Source organism: Zea mays, chromosome 7, assembly GCF_902167145.1.
Source record: "Zea mays cultivar B73 chromosome 7, Zm-B73-REFERENCE-NAM-5.0, whole genome shotgun sequence".
In the NCBI taxonomy this organism is placed as follows: domain Eukaryota; kingdom Viridiplantae; phylum Streptophyta; class Magnoliopsida; order Poales; family Poaceae; genus Zea; species Zea mays.
Genome location: NC_050102.1, coordinates 180,825,887 through 180,845,366, shown reverse-complemented (window position 1 = coordinate 180,845,366; position 19,480 = coordinate 180,825,887). Strand labels below are relative to the sequence as shown.

At 40.9% G+C, this 19,480-nt stretch overlaps 1 protein-coding gene across 2 annotated transcripts; it reads right to left on the bottom strand.

The window, feature by feature from the left end:
* Window positions 1–9,974: 9,974 nt before the first annotated feature.
* Window positions 9,975–18,353, bottom strand: LOC100194185 (uncharacterized). 2 transcript variants are annotated; one of them, XM_020540324.3, is made up of 23 exons: window positions 17,754–18,347; window positions 16,878–17,317; window positions 16,333–16,450; window positions 15,870–15,922; window positions 15,616–15,743; window positions 15,365–15,494; window positions 14,901–15,097; window positions 14,711–14,789; window positions 14,560–14,598; window positions 14,343–14,462; window positions 14,146–14,247; window positions 13,922–14,005; window positions 13,585–13,827; window positions 13,382–13,507; window positions 13,224–13,298; window positions 13,063–13,134; window positions 12,320–12,439; window positions 12,099–12,196; window positions 11,567–11,726; window positions 11,392–11,490; window positions 11,058–11,255; window positions 10,878–10,971; window positions 9,975–10,373 (listed from the first exon to the last, which is right to left on the bottom strand). In XM_020540324.3, exons 2-23 carry the CDS (start codon window positions 17,217–17,219, stop codon window positions 10,210–10,212), a joined length of 2,841 nt encoding a protein of 946 aa, XP_020395913.1. In that variant the 5' UTR covers window positions 17,220–17,317; window positions 17,754–18,347; the 3' UTR covers window positions 9,975–10,209. The 2 variants fall into 2 exon arrangements, with proteins under 2 accessions (XP_020395913.1, NP_001346351.1); NM_001359422.1 differs by having other exon boundaries at window positions 9,976–10,373; window positions 16,878–17,222; window positions 17,754–18,353.
* Window positions 18,354–19,480: the final 1,127 nt, after the last annotated feature.

The following is a 19,480-nucleotide window of genomic DNA, read 5'->3' as shown; positions in this document are numbered from 1 at the left end:
TAACTGTCATTATAGATTCTAGAAGAGCATAACAGCTTGTCAGCTTGTAACATGTATAACAAAAATTTGGAAAATCTAACTAGGAGGTGATTGTGAATCGAACTAGAGCAATCTATAGATTTTTCATGAATCGATTATGTTGTTGTACCCATTTAGTTGAGATTTTAGATTTTTAGCAACGAATTTGGTTTCGAAAGCTGAACCAAACGTACCCTTAGTCTATCGGATCGATCTTTTTTGAAATCTAGACATTTCCTATTTTCATAAGAAGTTCCTGCAAAGCATTTATTTTCTTCAAAGGAAAACGGTACTCATTATGTTCCAATTTATAATTCGTTTGGCTTTTTTAATCACAAGTCGATCGACTCGTCTTATTAAAAATCATAATTTGTATTAATTTTTAAAATAAGTTGTATTTTATAATAATGCAAGAAAACAAAGAGGCCCTTAGTTCATTCGCGGGAGGAAGGAGTTAGATAGGGCTAATTTTTGGCGCTCCGTCCAGAATAAGGTCGTTGCAAAAGTCATCAAAAGTTTGCTGTTTTTCTGTGAGCACCGGTTTGTGATATTTAGTTATCTAAGATTTGATTTTGGGTAAGGTGATGGTGATAAGCTCTTTTGGTCTTTTACTACATTGACGGTGTTAGATGTAGTGGGGCGAAAAGAGAATTTAGGTCCGGTCGGTTTAGCTGTAAAGCTGTGACAAAACTATTGTGAGCTGAAAATTATGAAAAAGGCTAAAATTTATGTTTGGAATAACTGTCATTATAGATTCTAGAAGAGCATAACAGCTTGTCAGCTTGTAACATGTATAACAAAAATTTGGAAAATCTAACTAGGAGGTGATTGTGAATCGAACTAGAGCAATCTATAGATTTTTCATGAATCGATTATGTTGTTGTACCCATTTAGTTGAGATTTTAGATTTTTAGCAACGAATTTGGTTTCGAAAGCTGAATTTGGTTTCGAAAGCTGAACCAAACGTACCCTTAGTCTATCGGATCGATCTTTTTTGAAATCTAGACATTTCCTATTTTCATAAGAAGTTCCTGCAAAGCATTTATTTTCTTCAAAGGAAAACGGTACTCATTATGTTCCAATTTATAATTCGTTTGGCTTTTTTAATCACAAGTCGATCGACTCGTCTTATTAAAAATCATAATTTGTATTAATTTTTAAAATAAGTTGTATTTTATAATAATGCAAGAAAACAAAGAGGCCCTTAGTTCATTCGCGGGAGGAAGGAGTTAGATAGGGCTAATTTTTGGCGCGCCGTCCAGAATAAGGTCGTTGCAAAAGTCATCAAAAGTTTGCTGTTTTTCTGTGAGCACCGGTTTGTGATATTTAGTTATCTAAGATTTGATTTTGGGTAAGGTGATGGTGATAAGCTCTTTTGGTCTTTTACTACATTGACGGTGTTAGATGTAGTGGGGCGAAAAGAGAATTTAGGTCCGGTCGGTTTAGCTGTAAAGCTGTGACAAAACTATTGTGAGCTGAAAATTATGAAAAAGGCTAAAATTTATGTTTGGAATAACTGTCATTATAGATTCTAGAAGAGCATAACAGCTTGTCAGCTTGTAACATGTATAACAAAAATTTGGAAAATCTAACTAGGAGGTGATTGTGAATCGAACTAGAGCAATCTATAGATTTTTCATGAATCGATTATGTTGTTGTACCCATTTAGTTGAGATTTTAGATTTTTAGCAACGAATTTGGTTTCGAAAGCTGAATTTGGTTTCGAAAGCTGAACCAAACGTACCCTTAGTCTATCGGATCGATCTTTTTTGAAATCTAGACATTTCCTATTTTCATAAGAAGTTCCTGCAAAGCATTTATTTTCTTCAAAGGAAAACGGTACTCATTATGTTCCAATTTATAATTCGTTTGGCTTTTTTAATCACAAGTCGATCGACTCGTCTTATTAAAAATCATAATTTGTATTAATTTTTAAAATAAGTTGTATTTTATAATAATGCAAGGAAACAAAGAGGCCCTTAGTTCATTCGCGGGAGGAATGAGTTAGATAGGGCTAATTTTTGGCGCGCCGTCCAGAATAAGGTCGTTGCAAAAGTCATCAAAAGTTTGCTGTTTTTCTGTGAGCACCGGTTTGTGATATTTAGTTATCTAAGATTTGATTTTGGGTAAGGTGATGGTGATAAGCTCTTTTGGTCTTTTACTACATTGACGGTGTTAGATGTAGTGGGGCGAAAAGAGAATTTAGGTCCGGTCGGTTTAGCTGTAAAGCTGTGACAAAACTATTGTGAGCTGAAAATTATGAAAAAGGCTAAAATTTATGTTTGGAATAACTGTCATTATAGATTCTAGAAGAGCATAACAGCTTGTCAGCTTGTAACATGTATAACAAAAATTTGGAAAATCTAACTAGGAGGTGATTGTGAATCGAACTAGAGCAATCTATAGATTTTTCATGAATCGATTATGTTGTTGTACCCATTTAGTTGAGATTTTAGATTTTTAGCAACGAATTTGGTTTCGAAAGCTGAATTTGGTTTCGAAAGCTGAACCAAACGTACCCTTAGTCTATCGGATCGATCTTTTTTGAAATCTAGACATTTCCTATTTTCATAAGAAGTTCCTGCAAAGCATTTATTTTCTTCAAAGGAAAACGGTACTCATTATGTTCCAATTTATAATTCGTTTGGCTTTTTTAATCACAAGTCGATCGACTCGTCTTATTAAAAATCATAATTTGTATTAATTTTTAAAATAAGTTGTATTTTATAATAATGCAAGGAAACAAAGAGGCCCTTAGTTCATTCGCGGGAGGAATGAGTTAGATAGGGCTAATTTTTGGCGCGCCGTCCAGAATAAGGTCGTTGCAAAAGTCATCAAAAGTTTGCTGTTTTTCTGTGAGCACCGGTTTGTGATATTTAGTTATCTAAGATTTGATTTTGGGTAAGGTGATGGTGATAAGCTCTTTTGGTCTTTTACTACATTGACGGTGTTAGATGTAGTGGGGCGAAAAGAGAATTTAGGTCCGGTCGGTTTAGCTGTAAAGCTGTGACAAAACTATTGTGAGCTGAAAATTATGAAAAAGGCTAAAATTTATGTTTGGAATAACTGTCATTATAGATTCTAGAAGAGCATAACAGCTTGTCAGCTTGTAACATGTATAACAAAAATTTGGAAAATCTAACTAGGAGGTGATTGTGAATCGAACTAGAGCAATCTATAGATTTTTCATGAATCGATTATGTTGTTGTACCCATTTAGTTGAGATTTTAGATTTTTAGCAACGAATTTGGTTTCGAAAGCTGAATTTGGTTTCGAAAGCTGAACCAAACGTACCCTTAGTCTATCGGATCGATCTTTTTTGAAATCTAGACATTTCCTATTTTCATAAGAAGTTCCTGCAAAGCATTTATTTTCTTCAAAGGAAAACGGTACTCATTATGTTCCAATTTATAATTCGTTTGGCTTTTTTAATCACAAGTCGATCGACTCGTCTTATTAAAAATCATAATTTGTATTAATTTTTAAAATAAGTTGTATTTTATAATAATGCAAGGAAACAAAGAGGCCCTTAGTTCATTCGCGGGAGGAATGAGTTAGATAGGGCTAATTTTTGGCGCGCCGTCCAGAATAAGGTCGTTGCAAAAGTCATCAAAAGTTTGCTGTTTTTCTGTGAGCACCGGTTTGTGATATTTAGTTATCTAAGATTTGATTTTGGGTAAGGTGATGGTGATAAGCTCTTTTGGTCTTTTACTACATTGACGGTGTTAGATGTAGTGGGGCGAAAAGAGAATTTAGGTCCGGTCGGTTTAGCTGTAAAGCTGTGACAAAACTATTGTGAGCTGAAAATTATGAAAAAGGCTAAAATTTATGTTTGGAATAACTGTCATTATAGATTCTAGAAGAGCATAACAGCTTGTCAGCTTGTAACATGTATAACAAAAATTTGGAAAATCTAACTAGGAGGTGATTGTGAATCGAACTAGAGCAATCTATAGATTTTTCATGAATCGATTATGTTGTTGTACCCATTTAGTTGAGATTTTAGATTTTTAGCAACGAATTTGGTTTCGAAAGCTGAATTTGGTTTCGAAAGCTGAACCAAACGTACCCTTAGTCTATCGGATCGATCTTTTTTGAAATCTAGACATTTCCTATTTTCATAAGAAGTTCCTGCAAAGCATTTATTTTCTTCAAAGGAAAACGGTACTCATTATGTTCCAATTTATAATTCGTTTGGCTTTTTTAATCACAAGTCGATCGACTCGTCTTATTAAAAATCATAATTTGTATTAATTTTTAAAATAAGTTGTATTTTATAATAATGCAAGGAAACAAAGAGGCCCTTAGTTCATTCGCGGGAGGAATGAGTTAGATAGGGCTAATTTTTGGCGCGCCATCCAGAATAAGGTCGTTGCAAAAGTCATCAAAAGTTTGCTGTTTTTCTGTGAGCACCGATTTGTGATATTTAGTTATCTAAGATTTGATTTTGGGTAAGGTGATGGTGATAAGCTCTTTTGGTCTTTTACTACATTGACGGTGTTAGATGTAGTGGGGCGAAAAGAGAATTTAGGTCCGGTCGGTTTAGCTGTAAAGCTGTGACAAAACTATTGTGAGCTGAAAATTATGAAAAAGGCTAAAATTTATGTTTGGAATAACTGTCATTATAGATTCTAGAAGAGCATAACAGCTTGTCAGCTTGTAACATGTATAACAAAAATTTGGAAAATCTAACTAGGAGGTGATTGTGAATCGAACTAGAGCAATCTATAGATTTTTCATGAATCGATTATGTTGTTGTACCCATTTAGTTGAGATTTTAGATTTTTAGCAACGAATTTGGTTTCGAAAGCTGAATTTGGTTTCGAAAGCTGAACCAAACGTACCCTTAGTCTATCGGATCGATCTTTTTTGAAATCTAGACATTTCCTATTTTCATAAGAAGTTCCTGCAAAGCATTTATTTTCTTCAAAGGAAAACGGTACTCATTATGTTCCAATTTATAATTCGTTTGGCTTTTTTAATCACAAGTCGATCGACTCGTCTTATTAAAAATCATAATTTGTATTAATTTTTAAAATAAGTTGTATTTTATAATAATGCAAGGAAACAAAGAGGCCCTTAGTTCATTCGCGGGAGGAATGAGTTAGATAGGGCTAATTTTTGGCGCGCCGTCCAGAATAAGGTCGTTGCAAAAGTCATCAAAAGTTTGCTGTTTTTCTGTGAGCACCGATTTGTGATATTTAGTTATCTAAGATTTGATTTTGGGTAAGGTGATGGTGATAAGCTCTTTTGGTCTTTTACTACATTGACGGTGTTAGATGTAGTGGGGCGAAAAGAGAATTTAGGTCCGGTCGGTTTAGCTGTAAAGCTGTGACAAAACTATTGTGAGCTGAAAATTATGAAAAAGGCTAAAATTTATGTTTGGAATAACTGTCATTATAGATTCTAGAAGAGCATAACAGCTTGTCAGCTTGTAACATGTATAACAAAAATTTGGAAAATCTAACTAGGAGGTGATTGTGAATCGAACTAGAGCAATCTATAGATTTTTCATGAATCGATTATGTTGTTGTACCCATTTAGTTGAGATTTTAGATTTTTAGCAACGAATTTGGTTTCGAAAGCTGAATTTGGTTTCGAAAGCTGAACCAAACGTACCCTTAGTCTATCGGATCGATCTTTTTTGAAATCTAGACATTTCCTATTTTCATAAGAAGTTCCTGCAAAGCATTTATTTTCTTCAAAGGAAAACGGTACTCATTATGTTCCAATTTATAATTCGTTTGGCTTTTTTAATCACAAGTCGATCGACTCGTCTTATTAAAAATCATAATTTGTATTAATTTTTAAAATAAGTTGTATTTTATAATAATGCAAGGAAACAAAGAGGCCCTTAGTTCATTCGCGGGAGGAATGAGTTAGATAGGGCTAATTTTTGGCGCGCCGTCCAGAATAAGGTCGTTGCAAAAGTCATCAAAAGTTTGCTGTTTTTCTGTGAGCACCGGTTTGTGATATTTAGTTATCTAAGATTTGATTTTGGGTAAGGTGATGGTGATAAGCTCTTTTGGTCTTTTACTACATTGACGGTGTTAGATGTAGTGGGGCGAAAAGAGAATTTAGGTCCGGTCGGTTTAGCTGTAAAGCTGTGACAAAACTATTGTGAGCTGAAAATTATGAAAAAGGCTAAAATTTATGTTTGGAATAACTGTCATTATAGATTCTAGAAGAGCATAACAGCTTGTCAGCTTGTAACATGTATAACAAAAATTTGGAAAATCTAACTAGGAGGTGATTGTGAATCGAACTAGAGCAATCTATAGATTTTTCATGAATCGATTATGTTGTTGTACCCATTTAGTTGAGATTTTAGATTTTTAGCAACGAATTTGGTTTCGAAAGCTGAACCAAACGTACCCTAGTCTATCGGATTGATCTTTTTTGAAATCTTGACATTTCCTATTTTCATAGGAAACAATTGTTTTTTATACGATTTTCTTGACCTCTTTATTTGGTATGCTTCAGAGAAAAGTATGACATCTCCAACACTATGTTCTAATGATGAAATATTATACATTAGAGCTAGTTTAGCAACGCCATCTTCTTAAGGGATTCTCATTTTCACAAGGAAAAATAAAGTAATTTCCTTTGAAAAATGGATTTTTTTTTGAAAAATGAGCTTGTCAAATTAGACTTTTATGATGTTATTTACAGGGTTCATCATGTTGATCCTCTTCAGTGGGTACTACATCTTGATATCACTAACGAGTAGTAGTAACTTTTGGGGTACGTCTTTAAGGCTATTCACAATGGGGATTTCATGTCACTGTTTCAAAAAATGCCACATCAGATTTATGGATGAATGAAATACCCTCTCTCAATAGAGAGTTTCATCTCACTATTTCATATGTCAACATACTTCTTAAATGCTGCATATAAATAACCAATAGGATTTACTCAATTATATGAAGATGAAACAAAACACTCTCAGTAGAGGTTTCACACAGTTTCCAAGATCTTGGAAACGAGTTAACATGGTTTCATCCCCATGAAACTCCATGAAACTCTTCCTTCTTAAATGATGTGACATGTCATCAAAATAGCTGATGTGGCAGGCTAATTAATACATGAAACACCCCATGAAACCTCCATTGTGAATAGCCTAAGTTGTTTAGTGAGGGATATGTTGTGTGTGCAGGTGTGAGGTCTCACTTTATCTTTACTGTCTTTTTAATGCGGTCTTTAAAATCATTCATCAAAGATAATGAACGATTGATGGGAGAAGATGAATGGTTTTATTTTTGATGCTCTTATTTTTAATGTCATTTTGTGTCTTTTCGTATCTTTTCTACTGGTCTTTGTTTTTCCCCAAAATATATCAGACCTGAGAATTGTTTTTTATTTGAATGCATTCGTAAAGAAAAGTTACGTTACGTATCCGGCCGCAGTAGTAGTAGGATTTAATTTGCAGTCGTCGCCCGCTTGCGTTTGGCGAATTCGGCGCGTGGTCAGCTATAAATAGCTGGCGGTGTCTGTCCATGTCAGTCTCGCCACGGCCACCGCTCCGCGCCACCGCGTGCTCGCCCCGCGCCCGCCGCCTGCCATGGCTTCCGCCGTGCACTCGCCGCTGGCTCTGCTACCGAGGCCCCGCGCCGTGGCCGACGGCGGCATGGAGGACAGCGACAGCGAGAGCGTGGCGGAGTCGTGCCCGCACCCGCGCGGCGCGGCCACCGACTCCTCGTCCTGCTGCGGCAGCAGCGCGTGCTGCCACGACGACGAGGAGGAGGAGGAGATGGACGAGGACGACGACGGGTGCAGCAGCTGCGTGGAGGGAGACGAGTGCAGCAGCTACCATCAAGGCCAAGAAGGAGCTGCCGGCGGCGGCGGCGGCGGCGGCGACGGCGACGTGGAGGAGGTGGGGAGGAGGAACAGGGCCGGGGCGAGGGGGAGCGGCGCCTGGTGGGAGCAGATGGCGGTGGCCGGGGCCCGCGGCACGACGCTTCCTCTCCCACGGGCGCCGGAGGCCGCGGTCGCCGAGGACCCGAAGCGCGCGGCGGAGCGGCAGGAGGAGGACCGCAAGTTCTGGGAGGACTGTCTCGCCTCCGGGTACCCATGAACCCACCCACCCCCTTGGCCCCTTGCCATGCATCCGATCGAGCTCACCGCAATCCCATGCGTGCATGCTCGCGCACAAACCACAAGTTACATACACGACGACGGCGGCAAAGGCCAGAATCGCCGTGCCGACACACAAGAGCTAGTAGTAGTAGTATGTTTTTTTAGGGATTACCCCCCTACTTGCTCTTCCTTGTACAGCCATTTCACGAATATTTTAGAAATTCTTGGGCTACTGTACGTTGACCGGCAGCGTGCTGCGTGCATGACATGATGATGATCTGAATTCTGAAGAAACTGGCGGTTTATTAGTTGGTGAGGCAGGAGCTTGCTTGCTTTCTTGGCTGTTAATTCAACTCTCAACCTTACCTAACCCATGAGAATTGCGACATTCATTGTTCCAGAATCTAGAACGTGATCATGCATGCTCGATCGTAGTGAATGGCAGAGAAAAAGGTTAACCACGCTTTCTTTTCGATAAAAAGCAGTGGATGCCAACATCATCTGCCTCTTGAGTGTGTGTGAGAGAGAGAGGTGGCAGACAAGAGGAACTCGCTTTCCTTGTCCATCTCCAAATTCAGTGGTGGTGTTGCCACCGAATTTTGTTTGGGGCCCTGCCTGAAAGACAGAGCAAACAAGCCGTGCCTTTTGTTTTTCAGATGAGCAGAATTTCGTTTTCAGTTACTCCTAAATACGCGTGCAGTCAGTACATCTACCGAATTTCTTCGTCTCTGTGGTTCAGCTGCTGCTGCTGCAGTCCAAGGTCGGTGCTGTCAGTGTCAGATGACTCTGCCTGCTCCAAAAAATGAAAAGAAAAGATGGAGGTGGAAACTGTAACCACTGATTAAGCGATTATTATTATTACAGAGCGGGTTTGGTGTCGTAAAGCGACGTCGTTAAAGGATGCAAAGCACACGGCAGGTGTGCTTTATTAAAACCCCCTTTTTTTCTCTCGTTTTGCTGTTGCATACTTGCATCTGTGACAGCTCCAGGCTCCAGCGAAGGTAATCCGCTGCCCAGGCCCTTTCGGAGCTTTCCACACAAGGACAGCATACATGTGCTGCATTGTACAGCCATGAGCCATGAGAGACTTTTCGTGGAGCTTTCAAGATACAGACGGTACTGATTGCGAATGGCGACGTCCATTCTACCCCCATGAACACCCAATCAAATATCTCTCTTTAGACTTGTGGTCGAACTAGGAACAGAAACTTTAGACTTCATCCTCGTTGCCAGAAGAAAAAAAAAGGAAAGAGAATATTTTTAGGCTTCTTGCCCGGGGAAAACAAGCTCTTTTGACTCTGGATTCTAGAAGAAGAGTGACCTGAAACGCCAGGGAGCTGCTGGTCAAAAGCCCATTGGTTCAGTTGCTTGCCCTTTTCAATGCGGCTGCTAGTACGAAGGTGCATGCCAATTGCAGAGACGCAAGAAAGAAGGGTGCCCAAGCCGTCCTTTCAGACGACAGCGCCCAGCCAGTTAGAAAAATCGAGGAAGAAATCTTCGCACCCACAGGACCACAGCATCGACTAAAGGGGTTGCTGCTGCTGATGTGTTTATGAATTGGCATTTGGTGTAACCGACACCTTGGGCCATCGCATCAGTAGCAAGCAAAACCTAATGTTCTTGTGAATTGGCATCGGGCATAAATAAACAAGCTCCACGAGTAGAGGCTGCGAGGTAAGGCAGCTGGAGAACCACACATAGCCGTGACCTTTTCTTCTGCTCAATACCAAAATAATAAATGGAACTGCCCCCCCCTCCCCACTACTAGCAGCATTTTTTCACGGATTTCGGTTGCTTATGAGTTTAGGACATCACAAACAACAGAAGGAGGCCTATTTCAATGGCTTGAATCAGGCTCACGCAAAATTACTCTCAAGAAATAACTGGGCGGTCAACGAAAATTCTATTAATGAAAACCGACACTGGATGGATTATTTCACTTTCTGACTTGGTAGAGGGTGCTTCTTATTTCCAGAGTTGAAAGAACATCACATGGGTAAGAATTTCCTACCAGAAACAGCATCACCTGGATCAACACGGTGATGCAATCTGTCGCCTTATTCTATTTATTTACTTGTAACCGTGGTCACTTCCAGCAGCTCTCGCAATCCTTTCCTAAGCTTTACCATTCAGCTGCACCTTGGACAGCTTCTCCCCGCTCTCGTCGGCACCTTCCGCCTTCTTTCCGGGGAAGGACCTCCCACTGCTTGTGACCAGGTCCTTGATGGTTGCCTGGATGTCCTTGTCGTTCAGCAGGGACTCCAATGTCACGTGGACACCTGAAAAATGTTGGGGAGGAGTTAGATCCAAGGAAAAGAATCGGCTTGTCCGGATTAAGCTCACGACAGGAGTGTGAATCGCATGTGGAGATTGAGATTCACTTTTAGCTTAGAAAGGTATGCCAGTGGCCCATATGAAAACGATGGTATCCTAAAAGTTTGGTGTTGTTTACTCAATCATTCAAATTTGACAGGCTAGCGTCGCATCATGCTCCAGATATTGAATTCAGCTACTGTGCCACCTCTCTTGACGAGCCTAGATCAAATGGATAAGTAGACAGTAGCAAACACACAGGCTGAAGTGTTTAAGTTTCAGGCAGCGGCTACATCATGCCACTCACCTATAGCCATGACTACCAAACCATACACCAATTAAAACATGGCTAATGGGAGGGAGGCTTTTCCTAAAAAGAAGGCGACATTTGAAGAGTAACATTAAAATAGTTTTATTATTGAAAACGTCTTATTTCATAAAGAGGTGGACAATGATGGAAATTGACTTACGGAATCTCCAATAGTGCTTTGGGTTAGTGGGGTCATTGATTGTTTCCTCTGGCGCTGGTCTTGTGGTGTACTTGTCTTTCAGTGCAAGGAGGTCCTGAAAAATGCCAAGTCCGAAGTAGACCCATCAGCTTATTTCAGACAAGAAATCCTTGATCTATGATGCAAGTTCAAGTTTCGCACCTGAAGTGGAAAGATTGCCCACATTGATGGAGCGTCAAAATGCTGCTGAACAATGAAGTGCACTACTTCCGGGGTGCAACGAGATGGGGGCTCCTCATCACTGCCAACTACAGTCTTGTAGAAACGACTTCTTCTTCCTTCATCTTCTTCCCACCAAGCACGTAATGTAGAGCAGTCATGACATGAGGGAGCACAAACCTGAAACATCAAAAAACAATGACTGTCATCAATCAACACAGCCTCTCTGAATCTCCGTGCCATTTTCAATCAGAACGCTCTTTTCATTATATTCCCAAATTATCTTAATGCAACACTGTAATGGATGGGAACGCACCGTCATATAGCTATACTGAGAAGGAATACCAAATTCCAAGTTTGGTTCACTAGGCATTCTTTGGATACGCAATCCAATCAACCCCAGTTCTTGCATAACCTGCATAGAAGTTTTCATCGTTATCATTAACAGTGGGTTAGTTAACAACTTCGAGTGTCCAGAAAAGGGGTCATACAGGGTGAACACAAGCAGGGATAAGGCCAAGGTCCTCTCCACATGCTAACATATCTGACGAGTTCAGCAGGACAGGCAAAGTCTTCAGGGCATTTTGGCGCCAGAGATTTTCTTGGCGAACAAAATAATAGTTATAATACAATCTTCTGAGGATATTTTTGCTGTAAAATGATGTCCAATGACTCGATGAGAGGTGGAAATATTCATGAACACAGGTTCATTAGAAACACATTGCAAAGCCTAAAAGGTGGTGTACCCTAATTTTATTTTCGCGAGAACAAGCTGTCTGCTGCAAAATACCAATACAGTAACAATGAAATTAAAAGGTGATACTAATTTCATTTTCTGGGGAGAAGGGTACCCAAAGAGCTGTAGGCAACGAAGTAAGAGGCAAATGCCCTTACACTGTTACTGTTGTTAACATTTAGTAGACTGAAGCAAATTTACAGATTTAATCACAAGTGGGTAGATCAAATCCCCTCAAACTTGAAATGGGGAATAGAATAACTATAGTTGACAAACACTAACATTACCTGTGTTCATCAAGGTCCCTAAAACTTGATGTGTCTTCCAGGTTGAAACGGGGATAGAATTTTGTGGAGTCCTCTGGATCTCTGATAAGGACAATATTCTGCAGAACAACTGTACTTAAACCAAGTAGGAAAGGAGCTGGATATCTTAGGAGAAGTCATAACATGGAGAATAAAGTGTGCCAGCAACAATGAAATTAAATCAAAATAGAAGACCCAATTACCTGTAGTAAATCGAAAAGGCCACGGCGGATATTGTCCTCTTTCTCTACCCACAGTGACTTTTCAGCACTTGTTTTAATCTTTACAATAATCTTTTTCTCTGTGTTGCAATCTTCTTTAAACTATACAAGTGGAACAAAGAAGAAAAATGTGAGTATTAAGTTGCATGCATCAATCAGTCCAACCCAAAAGCTTAAACTGATAGGAGGGGTGGACAATGCACTTATATTATATTCCAACACTCCCACTCACGTTGAGCCTCTCATGGGTCTCAGACGTGGAATAGGAACAAAAACAATTATTTTATTTATGTGCTGCTAACTAGGATTCGAACTCGAGACATCTAGCTTTGATATCATGTTATAGTGGACGCAATAACCATTTCAACCCAAAAGCTTAAGCTGATAGGAGGGGTGGGCAATCCGCTTATATTATATTCCAACAGTGAGATCAAAGTAACTAGTACTCCCTTCGTTCCAAAATAATATTTGTTTTATCTCTCGATTTTTATGTCTATATTCAATTAGATGATGATGAATCTAGACACATATATAGAACACATACACTAAGTATTGTATGAATCCTATAAAAAAGCAAAACGAATTTTACTTTGGTACAAAGAGAGTAATATTTTAGAAAACAAACCAACAATTGACAATACAAAATAGGGACATTTATATTGTGATTTGCAATTTACTCTTGAGTAGCTGATACGTTGTATGAAGAATATGACTCATTGCATTACCTCATAACACTGCTTCTGGTACTCATTTAGAAAATTGGCTGCAATGACTGTCCAAAAGGATCCAAACTTCTCCTGAGGAAAAATAAATAAATTTCACATTTTTGGCCTAAAATTTCACTGGAAAAAATCTGAATCATGAACATCATTATAAACACAGCAACCTCCAGTATTTCCTGACGAATGTATGGTTGGCTCATCCGATTAAAATCCCATAGACCTTCACTTAGAAGCTCCTCCTGGAAGTTAAGAACAGTTAGATAAACTACTTCGACAGATTTCTCTGGCCCATTTTGTTTGCTCAACAGGTACAGAAACTAACCTGACTAAGAGGGATGGAAGGTCTAAATTTCCCAACTAAACCTGTTGCAGCATGATCTGGAAGCTCCCATATCCTAAAGAAACCCAAGATGTGGTCTATCCTGTATGCTGTGAAGTACTTTGCCATCTGCAACATGCTAGTAGGATATGAATAATAAAAGGAAAAGATGACCAGTCAGAAATACGACTGTTATGTTAAATAACCTGTGTCAGACGAGCTCGCCACCACCCATAATTATCCTTTGACATCTCCTCCCAGTTATATGTAGGAAAACCCCAATTTTGTCCATTCTTGTCAAAATAATCAGGAGGCGCTCCAGTAGCGGTATTCATGCGAAACAAGGTTGGGTATACCCATGTATCGACACTATTCCTATCAACACCAATAGGTAAATCACCTTTCAGGATAACATTTTTCTTTCTTGCATATGTTGCTGCCTCAGATAACTAAAAAACAAATAAAAATAATGTCAAAAATAAATACATGAGAGTAGTACTATGAGCAGTGCAGAATGACAATACAACAACAGGCAATACTTACTTGTATATATAGATGGTACTGAACATAGTAATGAAAACGTATAATGTCATGGTGTAAAGTACCTTCACAAATAAGTTTGTCAAGCTGAAACACATTACAAAGGGAAACCATCTTAGTGCTCATAAACATGTGCTCTCACAAAAAAAAATAGAACAACATGTTCTTAGCAAGCTATAGTGAGAGAAAAGATACAAGTACCAAATGCAGAATAATATTCTGAATACCTTATCCTTGGAAAACTGAGAAAAACGACCCCATTGACTGTGATCAGATGTCTCGAAAAAGTCCCGCAAAAAGCAAAATGCCGCATATGGTTTCAACCATTCCTATTGGAGCAGTGTGAAAGCTTATCACATACAGTTTGGAATAGGAAATCAAGTACCATGATTACACATGATAAGCGAAATGGCAGTGAATGTACCTCGTTTTCAGATAAGAACTGCTTGAAAGAACTGGAGTTTAGCACTTTTTCCTTTTCTAAATTGAATATTTTTCTAGCAATCGACAATTTTGTGGACAATGCTGCCTCGTAGTCGACATCCTAATTTACAGGTCATTTCCAAGTTAAGGAATAACCAAACATTAAAGATTTACTCAGAGATCTACAACAATCAAAGACAACATGCAAATGCAATAACCTTTTTATCCAATTGCTTCTTCGCCTGCTGAATTTCTTCCTGTAGTAAATTTTAAATTGGGTACCAAACGAGGTAACAAACATTTAGTGGAATAAAAATAACACAACCAAGACAGACAATGAAAAAATTTGAAAGCATAACAAAGGTATACCTTAACATCCACAGGAATTGCATCTGAAAGTGCTTGTACCCTCAGGTACAAGGGATGCAAAGCAAACACAGACAGGGAGCTGTAATTCACACATGAGGGGCACTGCTACTGTTTAGATAACGTCCTTACTGATTTCAAGAAAAACCACCATTACGAGCAGGAAACCTTTGGTATTGAATATTAGTCATACCTGTACGGATAAGAATCCCACCACATCCCATGAACTGAAGTATCGTTGATTGGAAGGAGCTGAACAAGATGGAAGCCCGAATTGACTGCCCAGTCAACAAGAAGTTTAAGATCTAGAAATTCTCCAACGCCAAGGTCCTCATCTGATCTGATTGAAAACATGGGTACAGCAACACCTGCACCCCTCCATGGTGCATCCTGGTAGATGCAGATGAAGTATTATACACAATTTGGCTGTGTATGATGCATTGATGCATACTGATTCTCTGGTTTGTTATCCGAAGTGTGGAGTTCCATGGTTCTGTTATTTCAAACACATGTTCATGTATACTGCATACTATTAATTGATTATATTGCATCATAGCATGGTCGATGGTTTCTAGTTAAAATGGCTAAGAAGTTCCTAGAAACTTCTCTTGCAATAAACAAATGCTTCTTTGCAGATAACACTATTGAAAACATTACCCTAAGAGCACCATCAGATAACACAATATATCTGGATTGCTTGGGTGATGATAAATCAACATTAACCTCCCTGTTTGGGCCAAGCTCCAATGTAGAGTTTCCTGCTTGACTGATTTGACAATATTTGTATGTGGAGAAGATGTTAAGGACAATCATTCTCAGAAAAAAAATTAAGGACGTGATATCGGCCAACAGCTAAAAGTGGCGCATCCAATAAAAGATTAAGGGAACAATCATTTGCAAAAGGATATTTTATAGGGAACTCAGACTTCCGTAAAGCACAGCTTGCTTTCCACAAGGAATCTCCAACATAGCTCAGCTTGAGACCATCTTGAGTTTGCCATCTTCCTAATTGAGGGTTACTTCCAGTGACGATGACCTTAAGTTTGTTACCAGTGGACGTGGGGGACAGCAGCAAGTAGGTATGAGTTGATTAAATAAGTTACTGATTAACACAGGTAAGGATAGTTTATAAAAGATAAAGACATCTATAAAGTTTACTTACAGTAGATCCAGATACGAGCCGAGGACAGCTAATCACGAACTGGACAACGATATCTGCTCAGGGAAAGTATTATATAAGACAAAAAAAATGATTACTTCATGTGGTGCTCCAAAAATAGAAATACATCATTTCTTCTTATTCCCCTTTACATTTTATTATAAATACATGTAATGTGCATGTTTTCAAAAGAAAAAAAATCCGTTGATATATAAGGGCACAAGGATTCTATCTGGGAACTTGCTTATAAAATACATAAGGGCACACAAAATAAAACATCTGAGAGTGGGAGACAGAGAGCTCTAGACATCTAGAGTAGGAAGAACTTCCTTTGATATATTTAACAAACATGTGTAAACACGATGCCGTATCGGTTTTTTCAGCAAAATATTCATCACGAAATTGCAGATATTTGCAGATTTAACACTCTGGTCCTGCTCTCAATTGGTTTTCATATAAATGGTACCTTCAGGATCCAAACTTTTGTTGAGGGACACTGACTGTGATTCCTTTTTAACACCTTCAGTAGCATTGAAAATGACATTCTTGAATGCACTTCTGAAGAATAGAGCTTCAGAAGCATCCTGAATGCAAACAAGACCATTAGTAAACATAGTACAGAAGGAAGAAACTTGTTTATCGTGAACCTAACGAACAGCGATGCCCATAATCAGTGTTCTAATATAGAAAATACAACAGTGATAGATACAACAATCCACATCTTATCCAATAGGTACAACCCAGTGCTAGTGCTGGCTACTCCCACATGAGTGGGGTCTGGGGAAGGAATAACCCACGAGGCAAGCCTTACCCCTGCATTTTTGCAGAGAGGCTGCATCAGAAACCAGGACCATTAGCTTGGTGGAAAGACTTGTCACCACTGCGCTAGGCCTGTCCTTCACGATAGATACAACATGTTGAGCTAAAGAAATAAGATCCATATATTGCTGCTACTGCATTGCTTACTGTAGAGAACATAATACATACACTGGTGATAAAAATGATCAGTACCTGCCACCAGTCACGGATTTCAATTACGTCTCCTTCCTTCACGCCCTCCGGCAGGACTAGTTTCCTTTTCTCCCCAGCCTCCCATCTCAACACATTCTTCTTGTCATCCACCACATAGTACTTGTACTCAGAGGTAAAGCCGGCAACAACAGACACGCTCCCACACCAGATTAGCTCACTGTCCTGATGGACTGGACTGAGAGATACTCCTTGCTTGACATTCCACGACCCGAGTGCTGGTTCCGACCCGGCAATCAGCAAGCTCTGGCCCCATTGCGTGTAATACGGTAGTTTGAACAGCAAGGTCACTGAATTCAGGTGTTTCTTTCCCGAGGTCGCCATGTCCTTCAAATCGAACAGGGGAGAAGAGCGAGATCAGGAAGCTGAATGTGTTGATGTACGACTGAAGAATGAATCCCAGCCATAGCTTCAGGTACAAACTGCAATGGGCTCACATCAATTCTCGGCTTCTCGCCCCCCGAAGGCAAAGATCAATCAAGGTATGTTCCATGAAATGAGTGGGGTTTCATTCCGTCCACCATACAAGATCCCATATACACCTTCTATCCCGGCCTCGCCTTTTTTTTCATCTCTCCAGTAATTCAAACAGGGCGCGCAAGATTCAGGAATCGGATTCCTTTGAAAAGAAAAGTTTGATTCGCCCAGATTCGTGGAATCAAGAGGTTGCCCACTTGCCCACATTCCTATAACACTACGCGTTCTCATGCTACGATTGCCTGCCTGACATGGCCAAGGCGACCCACGCATCCAGAACGAGTAAGCACTAACCAGTACAGTAGAGCCCGTGGAAACAGATCAAGCCCAGCAAGAGGAGGAACCAATCAGGTAACAGAGAAGGGCGCTGAGGGTACGTACCTTGACACGGCACGACCGGCGGCAATGGCGACAAACGGGCAGGGAATCAGCGACGGGCGGGGGGAGAGATCAGAGCGAGGTACAAAACAGAGCGAGTGAGAGAGCGGCGAAGGCTCTCCGGCTCTCCCTCGAAGATAGAAGGCGACGCGAGGGGAGCGGATGGGTGTGCGTGTGGAGGGCGAAGGCGACGTCTACGACGGTGGGAGAGCCTGGGAAAGCGTCACCCGCGACCGCAGTGACAGCATAAAAAAGGAGCCCTTTTCTCCTCCCTTCGTGGATCCGGCTCCTAATTTTGAGACGGCGAAGAATAGCAAAGCAATCCGCTCGGGTCGTCGTCCGGTTGTGTGTGGCTGTGAGCGGCGGTGGCGGTGACACACGTGAGGTGAGGACGACGCGCGCGTCGGCCGTCGGTTCCACTGCCCGGTCCGTCAGCCTCTCCCGAACTCTACCGCGCCATGCTGCCGCCTCACGTGACGTCTACAGTACTAGTCTAGATTAGATGCGGCGCGAGCGCTCTCTCTGCTGCTGCAACTTGCAGATCTCGCCATGAAAGGAAAGATTTTTTTTTCCTCTCCCCCTCTCCTGAATATCTCTCTCTCCATCGGGTGAGTTTGGTCGCGTTGAGAAGCTCGGTTGTTTCAGAAAAAGAAACGAGAATGGATGGCACGCGGAAGCAAGATCCGAGAAAGTAACAAATCTGGATCCGTCACTACTCACTAGCTCGTGCTGCACCTGCACTGCTAGCGTAGGAGTACATTAAATTAAAGTGCGAGCAGAGCAGGACCCTTGTCCGGATTTGCAGCAGGGTGGAGATTTGCAGATCAGATCAGTGCATAGTTTTTTCTTTTTTTGCCATAAACGGCAAGAAGATGAGAGATCCGAGCAGGCCGTGCTGAAGAAGGATTAGGTAGTTTAATTAGCGCTGCTGAAGCCTGTCGAGCTTTGCCCCTCATCTTTTTTTTAATCATCCGGTGACAAGCTTGTTCGATTGCGCAGCTGTTCCAACGACTATGGCCTGTTTGGTTCGGTTTTTTTCTGAATAGCTTTTCTGAAAAGCTGACTGTAGGGAAAAACTGGCTGTGGGGAAAAGCCGGTGGTTAGAATTTAGATGTTTGATTGGCCTGCTGTGGAGAAAAGTTGTTGGTGAGAATTTAGGTGTTTGGATACGCAGATTCTCAGATTGCAGATTATGTTTCAACAAACGATACACATAAACATCGAACCAACAAAAGGTCATTACATTATAATTAGTAGAGTTCATTACAATATAACTACCGTTCCATGCACATATAAAACTACGACACTAATGCGAGCTTGAGGGGACCGCCAGGGCGCGGCGAGCTACAGCGAGGAGCGCGACCTGGGAATGGGCACAGAGCTGGCAGGGGAAGGAAGACACGCCACCAGGGAGAGGATTGAGGAGAGAGCTGGGCGCGCAGAGAAGGGGCCTCGGCTGGGCGTCGAGCACCGGGGCGGCATCCGTGGAGGGGCGGCTGGGGCAGGGGCATCCTCGGCGAGCTCGCCATGGGAGGAGCAGAGCGTCATGGGCAAGCTGAGCGCGGCGCATAGGAGTACTGGAGGGACTCGGCCGGCGTCCATGCGAGCATGGTGGAGGGAGATCCGATTTGGCCGAGCAGAGCAGAGGAAGAAGCGCGCGCGACGGCGACGAAGTCCCATGCCTGGGCGCAGAGAACGACGGCGCACAGGGACGCAGCAAGCAGCGGCCG